Source organism: Cyprinodon tularosa, unplaced genomic scaffold, assembly GCF_016077235.1.
Source record: "Cyprinodon tularosa strain WSP-4 unplaced genomic scaffold, ASM1607723v1 ctg923, whole genome shotgun sequence".
NCBI classification, from domain to species: domain Eukaryota; kingdom Metazoa; phylum Chordata; class Actinopteri; order Cyprinodontiformes; family Cyprinodontidae; genus Cyprinodon; species Cyprinodon tularosa.
Window position 1 is genome coordinate 274,553 of NW_024039700.1, and position 27,925 is coordinate 302,477.

The 27,925-nt window shown below is 37.2% G+C and overlaps 1 protein-coding gene across 1 annotated transcript in view; it reads right to left on the reverse strand.

Annotated features, from left to right (window-relative positions):
* ctnna2 (catenin (cadherin-associated protein), alpha 2) overlaps positions 1–27,925 on the reverse strand; it is a 310,231-nt gene that overhangs the window by 228,653 nt on the left and 53,653 nt on the right. The window contains exons 4-6 of the mRNA XM_038274637.1: positions 22,819–22,985; positions 18,745–18,864; positions 17,739–18,005 (exon numbers count right to left, since the gene is read on the reverse strand). Coding sequence (XP_038130565.1) covers positions 17,739–18,005; positions 18,745–18,864; positions 22,819–22,985 — 554 coding nt within the window. The remainder of the gene's footprint in view (positions 1–17,738; positions 18,006–18,744; positions 18,865–22,818; positions 22,986–27,925) is intronic.

Here is a 27,925-nt window from a genome sequence, read left to right on the forward strand (position 1 = left end):
CTGATTTAACATTAGGAAGTGGATACAATATGACTACTGGCCATGACCCTTCCCTTCACACGCAACCCTGATAGACTTTCAAAATAAGACTCCGGGGACCCTTCAAAATAAAAGCCCCTACATTAAACTCATATTTTTTTCCCAGCATATGGCTCAACATTATGACCCAAACTCAACCACTTTTTTAAAAATGAGACTCTAGGGGGTTTTCAAAACACACCCCACAGCAAATTTCAAAATAAAAGCCTCCCATTGCCACTTTATCTACTGCCCTAATAACAAGGGAAAAGAGTGATTTAACGATTGGAAAGTCATCAAGTATCACTGCTGGGTCTGACCCTTTTCTCAACACACAACCCTGCTAGACTTTCAAAATAAGACTCCAGTGACCCTACAAAATAAAAGCCTCTATATTATACTCGTGTATTAATTGATGCAAATGGCTCAGCATTATGACCCAAACTCTACCAGCTTGTTTCTATTAGACTCTAGGGACCTTTTCAAAACATACCCCAGAGCAAATTTCACAATAAAAGTCTCCCATTTACGCTCTAATACAGCATCTATTCACCCAATAACATGGAAAACCAGTGATTTCATATTTAGAAATGGATTCTATATCACTGCTGGGCATGACCCTTCCCTTGACACACATCCATGATAGACTTTCAAAATAAGACTAAAGGGAACCTACAAAATAAAAGCCTCTTCCTTACGCACACTCATTCATTGTGCCGTATGGCTTGTAGCTATGACCCAAAGTCAACCAATTTCTTCAAATTACACTACCAAGGCCTGTTGACCACACACCTCAGTGCATATTTCTTAATCAGGTTCTAAGATTTACACTGTAATAAAGCATCTGCTAACCTCGTAACATGCAGCCTAAGCCTGCCAACGGTGCTTTCATCACCACAGCGGCTCGTAACATGCAGGTTCAATTTTTTGATAAATTCAGCTCCTTAAGTGGTATTAGCTCTCTTTCTATAAGCTTCTCTCTCTGTCCTTCCTCTGCTTCTCATGGTCAGTCTTGCACATAGGTTTGTAGATTTTCAATCCTCTAAGGATGACACTGTTTTCTTTATGCTGATCAACCGACACATTTTAAATCATTTCAAATTGTTTTGCCAAGTCTTGACATTTCCACATATGATTTCAAAATTTTGATACTTATTCAATACCATCTTCCTCAACATTTTACTTCCCATCCTTAAGCTACTAATTTTTTCTTCAACCAGATAAGATTAAAGTTTTTCTTTGTAATTTCTTTTCTACTTCAGCTAATTTCATACTTTTCAGCCTATGTTGTGAACTTTGGCTTCATTCTGCTCTGTTTCTGGACAGGAATTAAGCTTTTCTGTTTGCTGCTAATTCATAACACGCCTGACATGTTTCTGGAAAGTAGGTAAAGCCCCCTTCAAAATTTCTTTATACATTTTTCTAGAAACTTGGGAGACATTATATTAAGACCCTTCTAGTGCCCACATTCAAGACATTTTTTGATATCATGTATGGTTTGGCTGTGCAGCTTTTAAGATGAGTTTGTTTCTGCCATTTTACTGCCAAATGATTCTACCCTACAAAATCTTCAGATGATTCAATTGTTTTCTGCAGTTTGAAGTTTCTGATGACTTCCTATCACATTTTCATATGTTCTGCAGGTAATTTCAGCTTTTTTCATTCAGCAAAAGCATTCCCACTTTGATGTTTCTCCGAAACAGCTTTTTCTAGTTATTATTATTATTATTCCGTAGGTTTTTCTTCGTTTAACTAGTTCAACAGTTTTCAGCTGATTTAAACAAATTTGGTATCAAAACGTTCAGCTTGTTCAGGAGAATTCTGCTATGACTTTTGGTAAAGATATTGTTCGTAGTTTTCGCGATATTCAGCTTTTTCTGCGATTTTTGGCCCCATTGAAATGCATGTAAAACTTCAAAAATTCCACTAAATCTTCAGCTACTTTGCCCTTTAACTACTTCAGCATACTTTCAGCTAGAAACACCATTCAACTTTTAAAATGTTTCCGTATCTTTCTGCTATTACTGTTTAACTCGGCTTTCAGCTAACTTTTACAGTTTTGCTTCAGTGAAGCTTCAAACTTTTAAACAATTTTTACAGATTTTCAAATTTATAATGGAAGTCTATGGACGGAATGTTCAGCTGCTAGAGTGTGCCACTCTAGCGTTTTCAAACATTTCACTCATGCCGAACAGCTTCAACTCACTCGCTCATTTTTTACTCTATCTAGATAAATTTTACATCAAAACGTAGGGATTTTTGTCAGGATTCAGGAAATGTAACCCTCATTTGTGTGGCATTTACGGTTTTCCGACAGTTTGACCCAGACCACGAAGAAGTCCACACTTCCCCAATAGAAAGCCAATGAGAGCTCTCTGAAAATCCGAACTGAAAATTCAAAAAAACAGACTTTTTCGTATCGCTCCCATTCGGGAACCGTTCGACGTAGCAACATGAGCCTTGGTGAAGTTGTTCCTCAGACCTTCCTAGCACTCACATTGAAGGAAGTGTGTCGATATCTTTTATCGTTTAGCTAGGAAAAAGGTTTGTTCGGGGGTAACAAATCTGTCCGAACCCCAAAATCAAGATTTTGACAATTATACACTTTTTTACATCGTCACCACGCCTAGACGAAATATTGTAGAAATATGAAAGTCATACCAGTTGTAGTCCAAAGATGGCTGACGCTCACGGTGAAATAATTTTTTGAATACCTAATACGGTTTTGGCTCACCGCTCGTTTGTTCGGAGGGAAAGTTTTGCTTTTGAGAGTTCTGCTCTACCATTGTGCTGCATGTTAATCAATGAGACCAGCAGGATTTCTCAAACCTTTTTATTCCTCCTTCCCATTAAGGTTATGAATGAGCTACAGCCATGAAAGTTACCCCAATCGGAGACAAAGGATAGCTCTCGCTTAGACTGAAATAATTTTTTAGATACCATTTACGGTTTGTCTTCAGCACTCGTTTGTTCGGAGCTGATAATCCCATTCAAAAAAGCCTGAGAACTAAGGAACGAAAGTGATGCGCATGTCTCTCTCTCACTGACAGGCTCGTTAACGTTGTCAAGGTAACCGTGCTTCAAAGGATTTTACCTCCACCACTTTAAACAGCACATTTTAATCTAATGGAGGGAGACAACACTGATTTAACATTAGGAAGTGGATACAATATGACTACTGACCATGACCCTTCCCTTCACACGCAACCCTGATAGACTTTCAAAATAAGACTCCGGGGACCCTTCAAAATAAAAGCCCCTACATTAAACTCATATTTTTTTCCCAGCATATGGCTCAACATTATGACCCAAACTCAACCACTTTTAAAAAAAAATGAGACTAGGGGTTTTTCAAAACACACCCCACAGCAAATTTCAAAATAAAAGCCTCCCATTGCCACTTCATCTACTGCCCTAATAACAAGGGAAAGAGTGATTTAATGATTAGAAAGTCATCAAGTATCACTGCTGGGTCTGACCCTTTTCTCAACACACTACTGCTAGACTTTCAAAATAAGACTCCAGTGACCCTACAAAATAAAAGCCTCTATATTATACTCGCGTAATAATTGATGCAAATGGCTCAGCATTATGTCCCAAACTCTACCAGTTTGTTTCTATTAGACTCTAGGGACCTTTTCAAAACATACCCCAGAGTGAATTTCACAATAAAAGTCTCCCATTTATGCTCTAATACAGCATCTATTCACCCAATAACATGGAAAACCAGTGATTTCATATTTAGAAATGGATTCTATATCACTGCAGGACATGACCCTTCCCTTAACACACATCCATGATAGACTTTCGAAATAAGACTAAAGGGACTCTACAAAATAAAAGCCTCTTCCTTACATACACTCATTCATTGTGCCATATGGCTCGTACCTATGACCCAAACTCAACCAATTTCTTCAAATTACACTACCAAGGCCTGATGACCACAAACCTCAGTGCATATTTCTTAATCAGGTTCTAAGATTTACACTGTAATAAAGCATCTGCTAACCTCTTAACATGCAGCCTAAGCCTGCCAACGGTGCTGTCATCAACACAGCGGCTCTTAACATGCAGGTTACATTTTTTGATAAATTCAGCTCCTTAAGTGGTATTAGCTCTCTTTCTATAAGCTTCTCTCTCTGTCCTTCCTCTGCTTGTCATGGTCGGTCTTGCACATAGGTTTTTAGATTTTCAATCCTCTAAGGATGACACTGTTTTCTTTATGCTTATCAACCGACACATTTTAAATCATTTCAAATTGTTTTGCAAAGTCTTGACATTTCCACAATTTCTAAATTTTGATACTTATTCAATACCATCTTCCTCAACATTTTACTTCCCATCCTTGAGCTACTCATTTTTTCTTCAACCAGATAAGATTCAAGTTTTTCTTTGTAATTTATTTTCTGATTCAGCTAATTTAATACTTTTCAGCCTATGCTGAGAACTTTGGCTTCATTCTGCTCTCTTTCTGGACAGGAATTAAGCTTTTCTGTTTGCTGCTAATTCATAACAAGCCTAACATGTTTCTGGAAAGTAGGTAAACCCCCCTTCAAAATTTCTTTATACATTTTTCTAGAAACTTGGGAGACATTATATTAAGACCCTTCTAGTGCCCACATTCAAGACATTTTTTTATATTATGTATGGTTTGGCTGTGTAGCTTTTAAGATGAGTTTGTTTCTGCCATTTTACTGCCAAATGATTCTACCCTACAAAATCTTCAGATGATTCAATTGTTTTCTGCAGTTTGAAGTTTCTGATGACTTCCTATCACATTTTCATATGTTCTGCTATTAATTTCAGCTTGTTTCATTCAGCAAAAGCATTCCCACTTGCTGTTTCTCCGAAACAGCTTTTTCTAGTTATTATTATTATTCCGTAGGTTTTTCTTCGTTTAACTAGTTCAACAGTTTTCAGCTGATTTAAACAAATTTGGTATCAAAACGTTCAGCTTGTTCAGGAGAATTCTGCTATGACTTTTGGTAAAGATATTGTTCGTAGTTTTCGCGATATTCAGCTTTTTCTGCGATTTTTGGCCCCATTGAAATGCATGTAAAACTTCAAAAATTCCACTAAATCTTCAGCTACTTTGCCCTTTAACTACTTCAGCATACTTTCAGCTAGAAACACCATTCAACTTTTAAAATGTTTCCGTATCTTTCTGCTATTACTGTTTAACTCGGCTTTCAGCTAACTTTTACAGTTTTGCTTCAGTGAAGCTTCAAACTTTTAAACAATTTTTACAGATTTTCAAATTTATAATGGAAGTCTATGGACGGAATGTTCAGCTGCTAGAGTGTGCCACTCTAGCGTTTTCAAACATTTCACTCATGCCGAACAGCTTCAACTCACTCGCTCATTTTTTACTCTATCTAGATAAATTTTACATCAAAACGTAGGGATTTTTGTCAGGATTCAGGAAATGTAACCCTCATTTGTGTGGCATTTACGGTTTTCCGACAGTTTGGCCCAGACCACGAAGAAGTCCACACTTCCCCAATAGAAAGCCAATGAGAGCTCTCTGAAAATCCGAACTGAAAATTCAAAAAAACAGACTTTTTCGTATCGCTCCCATTCGGGAACCGTTCGACGTAGCAACATGAGCCTTGTGGAAGTTGTTCCTCAGACCTTCCTAGCACTCACATTGAAGGAAGTGTGTCGATATCTTTTATCGTTTAGCTAGGAAAAAGGTTTGTTCGGGGGTAACAAATCTGTCCGAACCCCAAAATCAAGATTTTGACAATTATACACTTTTTTACATCGTCACCACGCCTAGACGAAATATTGTAGAAATATGAAAGTTACACCAGTTGTAGTCCAAAGATGGCTGACGCTCACGGTGAAAGAATTTTTTGAATACCTAATACGGTTTTGGCTCACCGCTCGTTTGTTCGGAGGGAAAGTTTTGCTTTTGAGAGTTCTGCTCTACCATTGTGCTGCATGTTAATCAATGAGACCAGCAGGATTTCTCAAACCTTTTTATTCCTCCTTCCCATTAAGGTTGTGAATGAGCTACATCCATGAAAGTTACCCCAATCGGAGACAAAGGATAGCTCTCGCTTAGACTGAAAGAATTTTTTAGATACCATTTACGGTTTGTCTTCAGCACTCGTTTGTTCGGAGCTGATAATCCCATTCAAAAAAGCCTGAGAACTAAGGAACGAAAGTGATGCGCATGTCTCTCTGTCACTGACAGGCTCGTTAACGTTGTCAAGGTAACCGTGCTTCAAAGAGATTTTACCTCCACCACTTTAAACAGCACATTTTAATCTAATGGAGGGAGACAACACTGATTTAACATTAGGAAGTGGATACAATATGACTACTGGCCATGACCCTTCCCTTCACACGCAACCCTGATAGACTTTCAAAATAAGACTCCGGGGACCCTTCAAAATAAAAGCCCCTACATTAAACTCATATTTTTTTCCCAGCATATGGCTCAACATTATGACCCAAACTCAACCACTTTTTTAAAAATGAGACTAGGGGTTTTTCAAAACACACCCCACAGCAAATTTCAAAATAAAAGCCTCCCATTGCCACTTCATCTACTGCCCTAATAACAGGGGAAAGAGTGATTTAATGATTGGAAAGTCATCAAGTATCACTGCTGGGTCTGACCCTTTTCTCAACACACTACTGCTAGACTTTCAAAATAAGACTCCAGTGACCCTACAAAATAAAAGCCTCTATATTATACTCGCGTATTAATTGATGCAAATGGCTCAGCATTATGACCCAAACTCTACCAGTTTGTTTCTATTAGACTCTAGGGACCTTTTCAAAACATACCCCAGAGTGAATTTCACAATAAAAGTCTCCCATTTACGCTCTAATACAGCATCTATTCACCCAATAACATGGAAAACCAGTGATTTCATATTTAGAAATGGATTCTATATCACTGCAGGGCATGACCCTTCCCTTGACACACATCCATGATAGACTTTCAAAATAAGACTAAAGGGACTCTACAAAATAAAAGCCTCTTCCTTACACACACTCATTCATTGTGCCGTATGGCTTGTAGCTATGACCCAAACTCAACCAATTTCTTCAAATTACACTACCAAGGCCTGTTGACCACACACCTCAGTGCATATTTCTTAATCAGGTTCTAAGATTTACACTGTAATAAAGCATCTGCTAACCTTGTAACATGCAGCCTAAGCCTGCCAACGGTGCTTTCATCACCACAGCGGCTCGTAACATGCAGGTTCAATTTTTTGATAAATTCAGCTCCTTAAGTGGTATTAGCTCTCTTTCTATAAGCTTCTCTCTCTGTCCTTCCTCTGCTTCTCATGGTCAGTCTTGCACATAGGTTTGTAGATTTTCAATCCTCTAAGGATGACACTGTTTTCTTTATGCTGATCAACCGACACATTTTAAATAATTTCAAATTGTTTTGCAAAGTCTTGACATTTCCACATATGATTTCAAAATGTTAATACTTATTCAATACCATCGTCCTCAACATTTTACTTCCCATCCTTAAGCTACTAATTTTTTCTTCAACCAGATAAGATTAAAGTTTTTCTTTGTAATTTCTTTTCTACTTCAGCTAATTTAATACTTTTCAGCCTATGTTGTGAACTTTGGCTTCATTCTGCTCTCTTTCTGGACAGGAATTAAGCTTTTCTGTTTGCTGCTAATTCATAACACGCCTGACATGTTTCTGGAAAGTAGGTAAACCCCCCTTCAAAATTTCTTTATACATTTTTCTAGAAACTTGGGAGACATTATATTAAGACCCTTCTAGTGCCCACATTCAAGACATTTTTTGATATCATGTATGGTTTGGCTGTGCAGCTTTTAAGATGAGTTTGTTTCTGCCATTTTACTGCCAAATGATTCTACCCTACAAAATCTTCAGATGATTCAATTGTTTTCTGCAGTTTGAAGTTTCTGATGACTTCCTATCACATTTTCATATGTTCTGCAGGTAATTTCAGCTTTTTTCATTCAGCAAAAGCATTCCCACTTTGATGTTTCTCCGAAACAGCTTTTTCTAGTTTTATACTAGTTTTAAAAAAATAGGGATGATAATGTAAAAAAAAAAAAACATATTCTGTCCTCTTTAGAATAATTTCTTTTGTGTTGGTTTAGCTCATGAAATCCAAGGTGTTTGTGGTCTTAACATGGTAAGACATAAATACTTTCACGGGGTTTGAATACTTCTGCAAGATACTACAGCCGTATTACAGGAAACAAGAAATAGATGGAAAGGAACACCAGCTTTCTTCCCACTGTTCCGACATCTTTAATGCTTACTGACACCCCCATATGATCTTTAGGAAATGTCTCAGAGGATTATTCAATAACCATAAACGTGTCCAATCACCACTCTCTACACAGATGGCCACATGGATCATTGGGGAGCAACTTCCACAGCCATAGCTTGCTACAGGGAGGTTCAAACGACTTCCTTGGCATACACACTTTCTTTCCGCTTGCAAGTAAATCCAGTTACAGTTAGCCCATAATTTATGCAGAGTGAGGACCATATGCTTGAACATCGAGACAACAGGCGCTGCGATATATGGGAGGGGATTTCACATAAAAATGCAATGCTGCAACCAAATGGGTTAAGAGTATGCATGAAGGCATAAAAGCATTTCAAACACCTCTGTGGTTCAGATCACATCAGACGCTAAGAACAAAAAGAAGAAGAGAAAAAAAGGAAAGACTGAGGGAAATGGAAAAAGAAACAACCTCTGAAATAGTGGAGAGATGTGCAGTGGAGGATGAGCAAATGGATATGTAAACCATGGAAAAATGATCCAGAGCAATTTGGATCTCTGCCGCAGGCTTAATGCTATGCTCCATGAGAGGTGTGCAAATGAAAAAAACGTGTTTGTGTTTGACCACGTCGCTCTGTGTGTGTGTGTGTGTTACACCTTACAAATGCAGGGACTATAACGTCTTATGTCAGGTGCTAAAGAACAGTGTGACGACAACATGACTGACATATGGTGGAGGTTATCATTGCGAGGAAGGAAGCAATACTGTCTGATAATCTGGCCCTAGTGGCCAGATTGGAAAGGCCCTTTCCAGGTAATCTAATACTGACCCCCCCTATACACCATTTCCACAAAGATCAGTCCAGGTATCTACATAAATCAGATAATCTCAGAAACATAAAGTACTTTCAATCCCATTAATGGTACAAAACCACACAAGGTGACGCAGACTGATGCCCTGAGCACGACTGGAAATCTCTGTTTCTAAGGACTTGCAGGAAAAGGGGATAAAAATGGAAAAGATAGAAAAGAGGGTGGGGAATAAGAGAGAGAGAAAAAAAGACAAAAGACCAAGATGGAGCATGGATAAACACTGCCACCTGCTGGTCAATGCAAAAAAAAAAACATCCTGTGTGCTTTGAAGCTGAGGCTAATGTGTTTGAACAGCTGCACCTTTGACCACCTGTTTGCACTGATGCACACAAAGCTGATGTGACACACAATGGACACTGCACTCAGCCAAACCTGACATAATAATAAGGAAAAACTTCCAAATTCAGAGATGTAATAGTTTATCCCTGCACAGAGACAAATTTAATTTACTGGTTGAGGAAGAAGAATGAAAGCTGAGGACGAGGCAATCATCTTGATGAAATCACAATTATGTTAAAAGACAAGCCCATCTATTCCCCACCACTCTTAGCTCATCTAATCGAAGGCAGCAGCAAAAGCAGACGAATAAAACGCAGCGCTTCTATTACTCATACGCTGACAAGCTTTTTCTACCTCGGTTACATTCCACAGGTCACAAGGGGCCTCGTCCTTTATTTTTTTTTTATTTTTTTTTTTTTAAGACAAAGAAAGTCTCTCTGAGAGATACTCACTTTGCTCGTTCCTCCTCTTAAGTGTTGACAACTCTGCGTGACACATCAAAAAGTGTGAAGCAGCCGCATAGATTATAAGTGCCAATATGAAAAGGCTCCATCACAGTTTCTCATTTGACTTCACAAAGATAAAGGCACTTAAAGTTATATAAATATATAAATAGCCTAACGATAAGAAAGATATTTGCATATCAAAATATCCACTGCAGCTTCCTGGAAAAGGCAGCAGCTGTGTGTGTTTGTCAATGTTACGAAAAAGCAAAGGAAGTACCTGACCTGCTCTAAGATCTCAATATTATTTTTTTTTATTATTATTGGGATATTTCACGTTAATCTAAGCCACAATAGTTTCAGTAATTAATGTGTGTAAAAGGCCTCAGAAAGTGAGCGACTGCCACACGGTGCTTCTGTCAGCATTTCCTCTGGGCATTTTCTCCATCTGTCCTACCACTGCGTCCGTATCCAGTTTAAACACAACTCAACCCTTCCTGTTGGGGAGAGTTAAATAGGTCATCCTGGAAGACATTTAGTAACTGAAAGATGTTTCATATTTTAAATAGGAGTGGTTTAAAGTGGAGGTTTAGTGTCAGTTTGGTGTAGACACTACAACAGACAGATATTTAGAAGTCCTTTCCTTGTTCATGATGTACTAGCCTGCAACAATCCCAGTAAAAAAAACACTGATGGAGTTAAGAAATCAGATAACCAAGAGGTCAAAGACATGTTTCAGCGTAAGAAACTTTTTTTGTTTTACTTCAAACTTGTCCTGACAGATTTCTGTTTAGGATTGCACTTCACTTTCTCTTTTGTATTAATTTTGTGCCAATGATGAATTATTGTTGCTCTCATAAAACAGTAAGGTAAAATAAAGGACTTTTGAACACAAAAGAGATGAATGAAGGAGATTAAACAGGAATTTGTAGAGATAACAAGACAAATCAGACTCAAAGAGGCATTTTTGTTTCTGTAGTTTGAAAAATGTGTTCAAATTAGTCAATGAATATGTTCTACATTAGTGTATATATATATATATATATATATATATATATATATATATATATATATATATATATATATATATATATATATATATATATATATATATATATATATATATATATGTCTTTCAAAATATATATTTTTCTCTTTGTCCCAATGCATAAAAATGCAGATGAGGGACACATAAAATAACATCTAAAATGTGGAAAGCTGAAAAAAAGACAATCTGTTCAAATATATAAAGAATTTCAATAAATGTTCAAACTGAATGATTCTTCACATAATCAAAGCAATCGTTCTCAATAGGGGGGCATTGATATATCAGATAAGAGGCTCTTAAAGGTAAAAGGTGGACTGAGGTTAATGTCAGACGCTCTGTTAAATATCAGATGATGCTAAGCTGAAGCTGACCCAAGTTTTTGCTTTTAATAGATCAACTCCTTCAAGCCTTTATGTGGACTTACTCAAAATTAATTAATGTCTTAGAAGAAAAGGTATAAGAGGTCACGTCATTTTTTTCCTGCTCTACTCATAAATTGCTTTGTGGACCTGACTTTGAGCACAGCATTTAAATATTTTATCTAACCTTTAGAGTCAGAAACTGCCCTGCCAAATTGGCTGCAGGGAGAAATGGTTTAATATGATTTCTAGTTAATTCTTACATTAGGATCCACTTAAAAAAATGAAAAAGAATCAAACTGACACTTACTGACAACAAGAAAACACAACTTTTTAGAATAATTTTAACAATAGTCTTTGAGTCGTTTAATTAAATGTTCAAATTTGTCCCCCTGACAGAAATGCTCCAGGTTAACATGCATACAGGATAGAAAATGAATCCGGGTCCAGTCACACCAGCACATAATGAATCAAATTGGCACATTTAAAGCTACAGTTTGTTCAAATTCCTCACAAGATGGAAAAATACCATCAATATTTAAATGGATGTGTTTGACACAGCATGCATTCATACATCAAGACTCTGAAAAATGGGAGAATGTGCCCAATCTGAAGGAGCTTGGTTCAAATGAGGCCAAAATCACCTTAAAGGCTGCTTTGTGTGGTGTTAAAGTAACACTATGCATAATCCTGAACAGTATTTCCCTGCAGTGTGACATTATGGTGGCAGCATCATGCTGTGGAAATGAATTTCACCAGAAAGGGTGGGGAAACTAGTCAGAGTTGGTAGACATATGGAAACTAGGGCTGCAACTAATGCTTATTTTGCAAATCTGTTAATCTGTTGATTATTTTTTTGATTAATCGATTAATAATCGGATAGTCAAAGTTCCACTAAAGAAGATTTGTTAAGAAATTAAACCAGATGAAACCTTTTTTTGTCTTAAATGCAACATGTTTAAATATATGTTTTACAATGTTGGTATAATTACTGCTCTAAGTGGGTTTCTCTGTCAGCTAAAGGCCTTTCTCTATACTCCAATTAACGATTAAATGATCACTAAGTTAGTTGAGGATGATTTCAATAATTGATTAATCATGATTATTCTGATTTGTTGTTTCAGCCCTAATGGAAACCTGAGGAAAAAAACATGTTAACGGCTCCAAAACCAATGGACCCAAAACATGGAAGCTTCGGTCAAACATATTCATTAGTTTGGAAGGCCAAATCTAAATCTAAATCCAAAAGCCTGTTGAGAGCCTGTTTAAAGTTGATTCCAGCACAGATGATGATAAGTTGACATAAAGATTTTTGTAATATAATGAACAGATTCAGAACTGCATAATAAGCAAAATGGCTCAAATATTAAAAGGTGCGAGTATGTGTGTGTTTAGTTGTTCATGTAACCTATTTAGGATTGTTTTGGGGAATTAACCTTCTGAGGACCAAAGGCTGGTCTTAATGTGATGGACACCAATATTTTATATTAGAGTCAGTTTGGATCTATGGTGTGAATTCATGTTAGGTTAAATTTAGGGATATATTGATGATTGTTAAGGTTTAGCATACATGCAGTAACTAAAATGAATGTAAGTCGTGGTAAAGTCCTAATAGAGATAGAAGAACAAACTTAGGTGTTTAACAGAGTCTGGATTCTTACATCAGGACAATAAACAGTCAAAGAATCATCTGAAAAAAAAAAAACCAAGACACCACCTTGAACTCAGCAGGACATGGAATAATAGAGCAGAGTGCATAGCTGCTAAATGAGCAAACACAGACAGAGAAAAACGTGTTTGCATGTATGCATGCATTTAGTCAATAAACAAAGATGAAACTGATGGAACAAAATTAGGGCCAATGCAAAGCCATGCACACAGACTAAATAAGGCCACAAAGGCTATGTCTCATAACTCAGTATATCATTTTATTAGTATTCTGAGATCTAACCATAGTCTGTTTTTGTGGTGAGTTAAGAATTAAGAATGCACCAGCTTCAAGCGAGCACAGAGGGCATAGCACAGGGCAATTTCTTTCATTTAACAACTGCTTTTCCACAAGCACAATGGAATACTTTTAGATCTATTAATGTATCCTTTTAAAAAAGACAAAAAAGTAGAAACAGCTCAAAATAGGATGTAAAATCTTAATTTGTAAATGTTACATTTTTTCGCCCCCCTGCAAAGTGTTTCCTCTGCACAGAATATAAAAAGACTGCACAGCTAATATCCGCTAAACAACCTCTACAGAATCTTTCTCCATTTAGACTCAGCGACAGAAAAGAAATATGAACTCTGCGGCAATGTGCTGCAGATAATACAGGCAAAGAAGAGAGCGAGAAACTGGAACAGTGGAAATGGTAAAGGAAGAAAATAAGGCTGTTTATTATTCATTATGGTTAAACTGATCATTAAACTTGAATGGTGAGTTGCTATGCATATCTGTCTTTCTTTTATCTTTGCTTTTAGTCTTTTTGTGCCAAACTTTTATAATTGGTGCCATTAAACATCAGACATTGTTGACACTGATTATGCAATACATTATAAAAATCTATTCATATTTAATTCTGTGGTATATGGCTGTTATGAGAAAAAGAAAATAAACAACTACTGTACCAAGAGGAGGTTGCTTAGATATTATACATATTATAAGAATTAATGGACCCAACCAGTATAAATAAAATGTGTTGAATAATAATCTCCAAAATGGTGCACGTACTTAAGCTAAATAAAAAAATAAACCCGCAAACAATGAATGCACAATATGGGTATGGATGGTTTGTTTACTGGATGCAAAATAAAAAAGGTGTTGGGGAGATATGAAGCAAGGATGAATTGGCTTCATTATTTAACAGGGTGGTATGAACACATTTTTTGCTGTTCATTAAATATGAAAACAAAAAACAAACATCAGGACTGAATAAAAGAACAGCACTTGTTTGATTAGGCAGTTAAATCAAATCAGAAAACATTTAATTTCTCTAAAGGTCAAACCTTTGTGCAATAAGCAGGTTTTATACCCCCCTAGCTAGAAGAACAATACCCACAAAATTATTTAGGATCTTTTAAAAACTAATAAGTAAATAAGAACAAATTAACTCTTCAACATGTTATGCTTGGAACATAACACAAATTTCTGTTTTTGTATCTTCCATTCCCAGCAGGAAAAAGTCTCCATCGCTGTGTGGCAGTTTGGGGCCGGCAGGAAGTGTTGACCCAAACGTCTGTTAGCCTGAGATGGAGCCAAGACTGGAGCAAGTCTGATAGGGGAACAGACCTGAGTTGTTTTAACAACGTCCTGATGCAGTCTGAGAGGGGAAACTTTTTAACAACCAATAAAAGACAGATTGGGAATCTCTGAAAGCAAAATGTCTCCTGTTTTGTTTTTATTAAAAAAGGTTATTTAAAATGCTTTTTCAGTTTGAAAACAAATACTGCAATTGATGAGTTGTACGTAAAATGTAAAATAAATCATTTAAACTATTTTTACTTTATGTCTAGAGACTGCTCAATTTGAAATAAATTCAAATAGAACAATTTATATTTCATTTTTACGATATGTCACAAGAAAACTTGACCTAAATATATTTTGAAATATCAAATTTGTACGTTAAAATGACAATATCAGAAAAAAAAATTGCATTTAAAAGCTAAAGAAATATTTTTTCGACTCATACATAAAATTACCAACCGATCATCTAAACTGCATTTTCATTTTCTTCTCCAAGGCTGCTCATTTTGTCACTAAAATTAAGTGATAATTAAGATCAATTTAAATGATAGTTAAAATAAAGTTTTACATTTCTTTTTCGAAAGATGTCTAAGCAAAAAGTGAGCACTTTATAATGTCCACCTTGAAAATGTTATTGCTATGACAGAAATGTTTTTTTCATTTCAAAGTCAAAGCTGCATACTCTTAATAATAAATTCAACTGCTAAAATCTCATCCAAACGGAGAATCCATTATTCCTTCCTCAAGATGTGTGACAGAACTAAAGAGGAAACTAAGAGGAACCTGCTTTTTGTTTCTAACCTCTTCATCCCCTGTACTTTAGATGGGCAATTAGGGAAGCGATCTCCAGCTACCTGTACCTGGTCATGCATTTATCCAGTGACCGCACCAGGAGTGCCTACGCTTTGTGTCTGATCAGGGAAACCCATCAGTGTCTTTACTTTCTTCAATTTGGGAGCTCAGCCTTCAGGAATTTTTACCGCTGTGTTGTGGAGGGTTTCTTCTGCACCTTGTAGCACGACAGCTGCACTGCTACTGGTAGGATGGCTCTACAGTGGGTTGTTAAAGGCTACTCAGAGGACTATAAGGAGCAGCCTTCACTTCACCTTTGACCTCTACACATTGCGATGTTGGAGAGAGGGAGCACCCCATTATATAGGACTCCATCCATCCTGCATCTAGAGTAAGACCACCAGCCTCAGAAACAGTTTTAGCTGACTATTGAACTCGAGCCACACTTAATTTAGCTTCATCTAAATATTAAGCTTCTTAATCCTGGACCTGGACATTTTTTATTTGTCATTTTAATTACTTTACAAATTGAACAGTCTTGGAGAAGAAAAAGAAAATGTGGTCTGGTTTATTCGTTTTTTTTTGCTTTTTAAATACAAAAAAATTACCCCAATTTTAAAAATGTAAAAGTATTTTTATTCATCAGTTTTATTTTGAAAATTAAGACAAGGAAACACCATCAACTATGAGCTTTAGGTATTTTTTTTCTTCATTACTCAATATATAATGATATCTGCAACAGTTAAAATATAAAGATAAAAAACGGTGGGCATAATGCAAATATGCAAATAAAGAAGATTGAGTCTGAGATATCTAAAAATTAAGTGAATACTACAGTGACTTACTAAAAAATTAAGCATTTCAAATATTGCACATAAAATGAGAATGTTTTTACAATAAAAACTGTCAATTAAAACATAAAGAGGAATGAAGTTGGGTTTAAGGTGAAATAATTGATCTTTCTGAATAACACATTTTTCCCATTAGAGTCAGAATATTGTCTGTACTATCACCTGTCAAACTTTTGAGTTTGATGTACATAATCCAAAGTTTTTCAACCGTGAAACAAACAAAAAAAAAACATTACTTTGAATTAGTCTGTTATAAGAAATAAGTGTTTCCATAATCTGTGAGGACTCTGAGGTCATATAATTTATTCCCAACTCTGGCACCATGTTTCATATTTCTAAACCTATAGTTTAAAAGTAGAGATATCATTGAACAGAACAACTTATTTAGGCTCATATAAGCCTCAGGTTGTAGGATGAGGAAGACTTCAGATGAATATTTCAGCTATTTTGCAGCACATTACATTATAGCTCCCTTCTATGCTTTTAGTTTTTGGTTCAATAAGGGTAGAAAGCCACAACTAAAACACAAGATTAGCACTGATTAAAAGGAAAGAAAATAAAAGATGTTCAAAGTATTCTAGTCAATTTTATATACAAAAAATTACAGTAAAACAGACACTTTGCTGACCTTGACTCATTCACCTTGTGAGGAAAACTGTTGTCTAAGAAGAATCTACAATGATTTGTAAAAGTAATAATACAAGTTAAACCTTTTTCACATTTTGTCCATTATAAACCTCAGTTGCTTTTATTGGAATTATATGTGCTAAAACACCACAGAGTACCCAAGTGGAAGAATATAAGAGTAACAGCAAGAAAGTCATTACGGTATTAGAAATGCAGGGATAAAGTCCTGTTTGCAGCTTGCAACTCATGCAGGGGAAACAGCAAATATGAGGGAACATGTGCTCTGATGAGATAAAACATGCTTGATGGTTTCCTGTTATTCAAATGACTTGGACTTGGAAGGAAGAATACCTTTTAGTAGGAGATATCTAATCATAACATATGAGCTCCATGGAAGAGCAATGCTCTTCAAAATGTTTTAACAGTTAGATAAATCACTCTTTTGGGGAAACGATCTCTTTACTAATAATAAAAAAAGATGGGCATCAACTGGTCTGATTATAAATCAGGATTCTATCAAAAGAGATGGGCCTTTTTTCTGTTTTCCTTGTTTCTGCAAGCCACTACTTAACACAGTGGCTATCGCAAAAGAGCTGTAGTCACTCTCGCTGTCAGTAACCAACCACTAGAGGGCAGCAGAGAATAATGTTTGAAAAGGCTCTGCCTGAGCACAAACTTAATCTGCTTAGTCCAAAAGTTTCAAAAAGAAAAGTAGGGCAAATTTAATCACACAGATAAATATGGATTATATTTGACAAAAATACTACAGTTACAGATAGGATATTTATATGTTATCTCTGGATAAGAGTTGTGGATGTCGTACAAATTTAGGTAAAAGTGATATTGCCACAGTGCTTTCACACATAGGATATTTTTTTAGTCCTGTCTTTAAAAAGGCCATGGTGTGCATCATCTAGACCAACTACCCATGCACTAAGTGAAGCATCTTTAATGAAGAAAAGAAACTCACATCAAACTCATTGAGGGCAGCCGCCAGTTCTCCGATTCCAGCATGACCATGCTTCTCATCAGTGGGTGAGGTGGCCTGTGCAGAGCTGGAAATGCCTCCTATGGCCTCCTGGACCTGCTTAAACACGTAGTCCCGGTTGGCACGTGTGGCTGCCACGTCTGGGTGGCGCAGGAAGGCCTGAGAGGCTGTGTACAGCATAGTGGCATTTTTCTTAAGAGCTCCACGAGCGGCTGCCATCTCATCCCGACACTGAGGGTCTTTCAGCTCCTAAGGAGGTGACAACAGTGAGCATCATCAATAAAACATTGTCATCATTCTTTCAAAAATGAATACAAATGCACTGAAAGTGGGTAGAAGAAAATGACTCCAAAATACTTTAAATCTCTCAAAGGGATATGTGGTGAAAGCCTAGTAAATTCACATGAAAATAATTATTTTCATGTGGAATTATTATTATTTTCTGTTAAAGGACAAAAAAAAGGTTGTGGTCCCATTTGATGAACTGGTATTATTCCAAACACATAAAGCTGAAGCAGTGTCAGCAGATTGGCAGCTGTGAGGCTGGAATGAATGCAATTCAGAGCTTTGCTCTGGACAGCTTGGCAGCAGAGTGGCTTACCAGCATGACCTCTATTAGAAATAACCTCTAGAAACTTCCAGTCACAATAGTGACTACATTCAAATACTCTAAGTGGTTCTTTTCAGGCACAATCTGATTTCTCAGTCAAAGTAGATTTCATCTGAGTCCAGCAATGGAGTACAGGTGTACAGATTTCACAGCACTTGACTAGATCCATTAAAAGATACCACCATAAATAGGAAAATAAGCCTCTGAACCATCTTTTATAAAGAAACTAAATTATCCAACTATTTTTGAAAAGAGGTGAGAAAATAACTTTTTGGGTTCTCTAAAAAAGGTAGGAAGGACTAGTTGGATTATGTAATTTCCATGCCTTTCTTGTGAATTTCTAAAGAAGTCAGCATGACACTGGAGATTTGTAGTTACCTGCTGTCTCCGAGCCGCCACATAGTTAAGCTTCACCATCTCTTTTCCAAACTCTTTGAAGCGGTTTGCTAGGTCCTGCTCGTTGGTAGCATTCTTTACTCCCTCCAGCGCCTCCTCAACCTGTCATCGACACAAACAAAGAACTGCACTCAAAACCTTTAAAAAACATAATAAACAACAGGCAAAAAAAACTACATTTGCTACAACTGGAAATAAGACTTTAAAACAACAAAAAAGTGAAGCTGTTTCAGTTTAATCATCCTTAGTTATTTTGTTGGCATATTTCAATATAAAAGTTCTTTTTCCCCTCATAAAGATGCAGAAAATGTATTGAAATTAGTAATCAAACTTTCTAACAGGCTCATAACTTAGCTTACAGAAGAATTCAGAGCCATTTTAAAGTTTTTCACATTTCATCATATTAGAACCTTGAACTTCAATGCATTTTTCTGTGATGTTATGTAACTGCAGTTAAAAGTCTTTGGGAGGAGGTCTGGTGCAGCTTTTCCCTCCTAGAAACGTACATTTTGTTTTTGCCTAAGTGTTCATCAGTTGAAGTCTTTAATCTCTACACAAATTGATCATTGGATTTAGATCTACAGGTGCTGGTCATAAAATTAGAATATCATGAAAAAGTAGATTGATTTCAGTAATTCCATTTAAAAAGTGAAACTTGTATATTATATTCATACATTACATACAAACTCATATATTTCAGATGTTTATTTTGTTTAATTTTGATGATTACAAATGACAACAAATGAAAATCTCAAATTCATCATATCAGAAAATTAGAATATTGTGAAAAGGTTCAAAATTGATGGCCCCTGGTGCCACACTCTAATCAGCTAATTAACTCAAACCACCTGCAAAAGCCTTTAAATGGTCTTTCAGTCTAGTTCTATAGGCTACACAATCATGGGGAAGACTGCTGACTTGACAGTTGTCCAAAAGACGACCATCGACACCTTGCACAAGGAGGGCAAGACACAAAAGGTCATCGCTAAAGAGGCTGGCTGTTCACAGAGCTCAGTGTCCAAGCACATTAATAGAGAGGCGAAGGGAAGGAAAAGATGTGGTCGAAAAAAGTGTACAAGCAAGAGAGATAACCGCACCCTGGAGAGGATTGTGAAACAAAACCCATTCAAAAATGTGGGGGAGATTCACAAAGAGTGGACTGCAGCTGGAGTGAGTGCTTCAAGAACCACCACACACAGACGTATGAAAGACATGGGTTTCTGCTGTCGCATTCCTTGTGTCAAGCCACTCTTGAACCACAGACAGCGTCAGAAGCGTCTTGCCTGGGCTAAAGAGAAACAGGACTGGACTGCTGGTGAGTGGTCCAAAGTCATGTTCTCTGATGAAAGTAAATTTTGCATTTCCTTTGGAAATCAAGGTCCCAGAGTCTGGAGGAAAAGAAGAGAGGCACTTCATCCACGTTGCTTGAAGTCCAGTGTAAAGTTTCCACAGTCAGTGATGGTTTGGGGTGCCATGTCATCTGCTGGTGTTGGTCCATTGTGTTTTCTGAGGTCCAGGGTCAACGCAGCCACATACCAGGAAGTTTTAGAGCACTTCATGCTTCCTGCAGCTGACCAACTTTTTGGAGATGCAGATTTCATTTTCCAACAGGACTTGGCACCTGCACACAGTGCCAAAGCTACCAGTACCTGGTTGAAGGACCATGGTATCCCTGTTCTTAATTGGCCAGCAAACTCTCCTGACCTTAACCCCATAGAAAATCTATGGGGTATTGTGAAGAAGAAGATGCAATACACCAGACCCAACAATTCAGAAGAGCTAAAAGCCACTATTAGAGCAACCTGGGCTATCATAACACCTGAGCAGTGCCACAGACTTATCGACTCCATGCCACGCCGCATTGCTGCAGTAATACAGGCCAAAGGAGGCCCAACTAAATACTGAGTGCTGTACATGCTCATACTTTTCATGTTCATACTTTTCAGTTGGCCAACATTTCTATAAATCCTTTGTATTTATTGGTCTTCAGTAATATTCTAATTTTCTGATATGATGAATTTGAGATTTTCATTTGTTGTCATTTGTAATCATCAAAATTAAACAAAATAAACATCTGAAATATATGAGTTTGTATGTAATGTATGAATATAATATACAAGTTTCACTTTTTAAATGGAATTACTGAAATCAATCTACTTTTTCATGATATTCTAATTTTATGACCAGCACCTGTAATTCTGGAGGTTTGTTTTGGTATCCAGTTTGCTGTTTATGTTTTGTTGTATTTCAATCCTCCCATAAACATTAACAAGTTTCCCTATCCCTTCTGAAGAAAAGCATCCCCACAGCATGATGCTGCCATTACTAATTTTCACCATGTGGGTGATGTGTTTAATAGGACATACAGTGTCAGACTTTCAGTGGAACTTTGCATACAGGCGAAACAGTAAAGATGTGTATATGCTAATTCTATGACCACCAGCTTAATGTTGTATTAGTCCCTTTTCTGCTCTTAAAACAGCACTTCAAATTATGAGTAAGGTTACGTTCACACTGCAGCCTGAAGTGACCCAAATCCAATTTTTTAGCCCATATGTGACCTGTATCTGATCTTTTCATGACAGTCTGAACAACACAGATCCAATTTTTTTCCGATGCGACCCAGGCCACTTGGCTATGTGGTCCTGAATCAAGTACGAATCGGATCTTTTCAAAATCCCAGGATGCCCAGGTCGCATTCATTCATCACTGTTCAGTAAATAGAGATCATAAACACCCCAAGGAATTTGCACTGAATCAAAAGTCCATCTTTGAAGACAAAATACAACCAATCCACTAACATGGGCCTTGGTAACTAGATGATCACTATTTCTCACCTTCGCCGTTAGTGGATATCTTGGTATGCCTGATCAATAAAAACAAACTTTCTCTCCCAATCTGGAGAAACTTGAAAATTCTCATTGCTTTATTTCATACGTAAATTTTTCTGACACTCTTCATTAAAGCACAGTTTCTAGAGTCCACAACTGATCTGTCCGAGCTGAGCTGATGATTACTGTGGCTTTCTTGGGTAGGTGGCCAGGTCTCAGTAGTTTTCTTGACGAGTCATCCCCTTTCTATCTTTAGATGTTAGACTAAAATGTAGTCTGTGATGTCAGAAGCATGACATATTAAACATTTTCAGAACTTTGTCATTGCTCTGTCTGCTGTTTCGTTAGTCTTTACAATGCTGCTTATGCACTATTTTTCTCTAGCAAACCTCTAACGCCGTAAAAGAACAACAGGATTCATCATGAGCTCTAATTACGCAAAGGTGAACTCTTTTCACCAATTAGGTGCCTCCAAAGGGCATTTTAATTCGTTTAGTCAATGGAATAAATAGTGGCTGTTTGAAATGCATGTATGTAACGTGAAAAATGTGCAAAGATTTAAGAGGAACAAACACATTTGTTTTACAGTAAATCCTACCATTAAAGGTGACTTTAATGATATGTTTTTACAAATGTCCAAATTAACTCTGTGAATCCAAAATATGGGCAACCTAAAGAAAGAAAGAGGGGCTATAAGTGCTCATCTGTATGGGTGATAAACTGGGGGACTGCATATGGCTGCATGGATGAGCATCTCAGATCATATCAAAAACCTGCTGGTATCTTAAACATTCAGTATTTTTTCTCCTACCAAGCCCCAAGCTACTGTAAAAATAAATGTCCAAGTTTTTAAACGATTAAACTGAATGTAGTTCATTATTTCAAAGCTATTTAGATGATGCCTCATTTACGTATTCTCCCTTATGTCTCATTTATATGCTAATATGTGTGACTGTGATAAAAGCCGTTATATATTTTGTGTGTGCATGCGCATGTCTGTGTATTTTCCTGCAAAATGATCTCATTAGCTCATGAAACACTCAGCATATGAGTCAAAAACCACCCTCTGCATAGGATCACAGAGCATAGGGTCTCTGTGAGTGGAAGTGAGCGTGCAATTTTAATACAGCTTGACCAGCATCTAATGACAAGGTTACAGGGTCAAAGCGTTAACCGAAGCTTAGTTTAAGATGAATTCAGATCCCACAGATCTAATTGCACTTACAATCTTAAGGTGGGCCAGCAGCCTCATGACGTCAGCCATATCAGCGAGGATGAGCAGGCGGGTGACAGCAGATAGCAAGGCGCGAGCAGCCCTCACCATGGTGCCACGTTTCACAGAGGAGCAAGGGTCATCAGCAAACTCGGATGAGGCTATACGCATCGTTTCTCCTACAGGATGAGAGGAAGTAAACAGAGAGGTCAGCAAACATGGTTTGTGATTCACTGAAATATTTCTGATATTCACCATCAGCTGTTACAGTAAGAAAGTAGACCAAACGAGACCACAGCGTTACTTTATTTGGTGTTAATGTTCTTTTTGACAGATGCGGTTTAAAGTATAAAGATTTTTAAACCAAATCAATTTAAAGTATTTAAAATCAAGAATCTTTTTGTCATTATGAGACCCTAACAACATCAGAAGGCACACATAATGACCATTTCTCAATATGTGTACTTGTTCCACTTCCAAGAACAGCAGACCAAGAACGGTCAAAGTCCCCATATGTTGTTCGTGTCCCTCCCTATTTAAAAAAGTATGCATCAGAACAGACTTGTCCATTCTTGAGATTGACGGCTGTCCCAGCATGCATCACAGCAGCAGCAGCTTTCAATGGAGCACTCACAAAGCTCAGAGTATTAAGTAAAAAGTTCTCTTTTCTGTTACAGTTGTTCAATAAAGTACATTTTAAGATCCTTTTTAGGCGAGAACATTATACTTTTAAGCGTCACTATTTGGCCCATCTACTGATTTAATGCGTAATTAAAAAAAAACAAATTCTGAAGTTGAGAGGACCGCAGCAACCAGCAGACCTCCAAGGGTAGCGGCAGCCAGGGCTAACCGCAGCCCGTCTGCAGCAGCCCTCTCTCTGTATAGCCCTGTGTGAAGTACCGCTGGCTCTGATAGAGATTTTTTTGTTCTATTAAAATGGTTCATTTGATTTGTGTTTATCTTATTGTGTTTATTTTTTATTTCCCTACTTAATGAAAAAAGTAGGAATTTATTATTATCAAGAGACTATTAATAACAGTAGGTGAAATACAGCTGCAGACGAGCCGAGCGTGTGGTGACGTCACGACTATGTTGCGTGTGTCCGTTCTCACCAAGTCCATACTTTCCTGTGTTCTTCTCAGTAACATACTTGGTGAGGAAACGAGTCCGTACTCGCATTCTTGTGAATTGAGAAACGATCAATGATCAACGTTATGTTGCCAGGAAAAAAATATTCTATTAAACACTCTGATAAGAGAACAGTGTACATATAAATGTAGAATGAAGTATGCAAATAAGGTTCAGCTAGTCTATTATTATTATTATTATTATTATTATTATTATTATTATTATTATTATTATTAAGTCTATTAAATAAGCTGGTGGTCAGTGAAGATGGTTGTGCTTGTGTTCCTCTATTTTATGTGGACTTTTCATTGAATTCCATTCATTTGTATGACCTAAGCATGACTCTAAACAAAACTACATTCCCATCTTAGACCTAAACCGGACTCCAAGCACAAGAAGATAACTTTTTCTGATGGCAAGTCACCAAAATGTAGACTAGGAAACTGGTTTTAATCTGTCCCCACAAGGTAACAAAGAGAAGTCAGTGGGTGTGTCTGCGTGTGTTTGGATCATGAAGGCCGAAGTATGTGTAAGGGGGAGGGTTCTTGTGTGGGGGATGGGATCTTAGTGTCTGACAATAGAGGTCGAAATCCTGGTTGCATCATAAAGGGGCTCCCAGCAAAGAGACTTGGTCTTATTGACCTGCTGTGGCAGTCCCTGAATGTGGGAGCAGCTGAAAGGACACAGACATTTGATGCTGATAAACCATCTCCCTGATGGAAGTAGGACAAACAGTGGATTATCAGAGAGGTTAGGATCTGAGGTAAAACTGCAGCATAAACCAAGTCCAGATCTGGTTAACGTATCCCACAATCACCATTGCTGTTTGCACAGCGCAGGCAAAGCCCTTCTTCTGCTGTGCTATCCAGCTTCCATTCCCCACTGTAATGCTGAGACACAGCATTCTTTTAATGGCCCTTTTAAAGTTTATAAGCAGCTTTGAAGAAAGCCTGGCTTGCTTCAACTTCTTAAGTTGGGAGGGATTCCCAGTTCATGAGAGGTCACAGATGGGAATACCTAAAAACTTTCTGCATGCTCCATGGATGTACCCCAAGAGGATTCTCTCGAACCACCACATTATGACTAAAGTTAGAAAGATGGATGGCTGTCACCGAAGTGCATGATGGTTATCTTTTCTTTTGGCAAAATTAAGCCATCTGGCTGACTTACAGCCTGATCGTGCATTGTGTAGTGTACAGGGGGTAACAAGGGGTCATCAGCCTCTCACCATCACCTCCCGATCAGGAATCGTAAGTTCGGGGGAAAATCAAACATGTTTGAAAATCTGTCAGCCAACTTAAGGTTGCATCAAAGTGTCAGGCTGCACAGCGTCAGAACATGCATTGTGAGCTGTAAACTTTTAAACCCTGCAGTTTCATGATGCAGTTTGATCTGTAGTTACGTGCAAAGATTGAAAATATCCCACAGTATATGCCCGGCTTTATGTTAACTTATGGAAAGGTGCAGGGAAAGATTTAATATGTCCAGAAATGTGTGATTTGATCAGGACATCATTTAAGCATGTGACCTCACACCATATCTTTTCCTTTAGCCATGTTGATGTTGATCTCTCTTAAATCCTAAATTCTAAATATTACGGAAAACAAACATCTCTGAAATATAACGTGTCTTATCTGAATAACTCATCAAAAGTAGAAAGGGGTGCACCGGAGGCCCTTTCACACAGATCAATAGTGTTAGCTTAATTAATTTGGTAAAGAGGCATCGTTAAACCCTTTAGCTATTGTGTAAATTAATAATAAAGTATAAATTCAACTTTTTTTTTTATAAAACAGTGAACCAAGTGAGGTTATGTTAGTCCTTTAACCGTTAATGTATCATTGAAAGGAAAGACACGTTTATTTGTCACGTACATGACATGTTAGGAATATATATATATGAAAACATTTACATGCAATGAAATAAGTGCTTAAAATAGATATTAAAAGCACATACAATAAATAATGTTTATAGTGCATTGTGGTTGTTTATTATAAACAAAATGTCAATCTTGCCTTAAGCAAATGAGTTCCAGTAGCAATGAAAATCAGGAACTTTGTTCCATAAATGAGCAGCATGAATCCTGCCTTACTGTGCTTGGTTATAAATCTGGGTACAGAATGAAGCCATGAATAAAGGCAGCCTTAGGGTTCTGGCTGGTTTATAATGGACCATCAGATCAGAGATGTCTTTTGGGCCTCACCAGTTACAGATTATCAACTAACGTGGGTTTTAAATTGTATTCAGCGACAGACAAGAAGCCAGTGAAATATCTAAGAACGTGAAATATGTGGTTCATCTGCTTCAGCTGTGCAAACACCATAGCAGTACTACTGAAAAGAAAATATGGACAAGATTTCTAACTACTGCCGAGACACCAGTTCTTTAATCTTCAATACGTTCTTTCGGTGATAATAGGAGAAACTCACTACTGTCCTTAGATGACTTAAAATTGACTGTTAAAGTTCAGGTCTGCTTGGAGCTGAGATTTGACTCTTAACCTTTCCTTGGCTTCAAATATGATTATTTCTGTGTTATCTTCAATTAAAGGAAATGCTGCTGGCACAACCACTCTTTAATTCTCTCATTAGATTGATACATCAAAAATCAATAATCATAGATCATAGTTTCCTGCCAAAATGATTATAGATTATATTCTCTTCAGTAAAAAAGTTTCAAACTCATCAAACTTGTACTTTACCTTTTATATTACCTAACAAAGTGTTTAACCTCTGTTGTGTATCACACAAGAAGCTGAGCTCCAACATAAAACTCTGTAAGCTTCCAAAGTCACAATTATCCCATAATAAGAAAAATTAGAAATGTCAATAAAATCATTAGACCAGTAGGATAGCATTAAAGAAAAATAATATATCATAATTGAACTTTATTGATCTCAAATTGAAGAAATTTACCTCTGCATTTAACCCATCCCCTTCGGGCAGTGGCCTGCCATTGTGTTGCACCCAGGGAGCAATCGGGGGTTAAGGGTCTTGCTCAGGAACCCAGAATTGAGGCAGTGTGATTCAAACCAGGTACTTGCAACCTTCTCAGAGCACAGGCACACTGCTCTAGCCCACTAGGCCAACACATCCCACTTAATACAGGCATACAGTAAAAGCTGTATAAATGCGGCATAAATGCTTTTACTACCGGGTGAAACTATGAAGGTGTATAGATTTTTATTCATTGAATAACTACATGTTGGTTGAATTTAAACTACTCATCAGAAAAAACTGTAAGTCGTGATGCGATTGCTGTGATGGAATTGTGGATTTGCTTAAAGTTACGTCTCAGTAATGTAGCCTGAGCAGATCAGGGAAATACTCTAATATATTTAAGGCAACTAAACAGTATTACAGTACTTAAATAACAACCAGCCATGTTTAAATTGATTTATATGAAAAGGGTTACAACATCAGCATAAAACATCTATGTAGAAACTCAGAAAGAGCCTAATTCAAATTATTGACATCCTCTTTACCAGATGTTCATAGCTACTGCCAGGCCAGCTGACAGCTTTGCTGGGGCCCGGGACAACACAGTCTTTTTGCCAATAATTTACTGTCCTCCAAAGAAGTCATAGATGACTTCACTTCATAAATGTGGTTCGACTTGGTCTCCAAATGTCAAACGGTGAACTTTTTTTTAGTGGCAAGTTCAATTATAATGTCTTTAAAGTCTAATTTCTTGGCAAGCTGATGCTCTTTGATGCAGTGCCAGACCATTGAACCTTTCCTGGGACATCCTGGAGTGCAGGTAGTTTTTTTATTATCTTTATTTTACTGAAAATATGAAGCATGTTCTTCCATTTTGTGTTTGTGTGCATAGTCTCTTTCATGCCCTGAAAATCTTTCAAAAAACTTTTTGTATTTTATGTTGAATATTTTCATCCCATTTATTGAATTTAGTGCACTAGTTGATCGTTTCTCTTCTTGATAGGGGAACAGCAAGCACAGCAAAAATATTGCCTTGCTTGAGCCGCTGTATA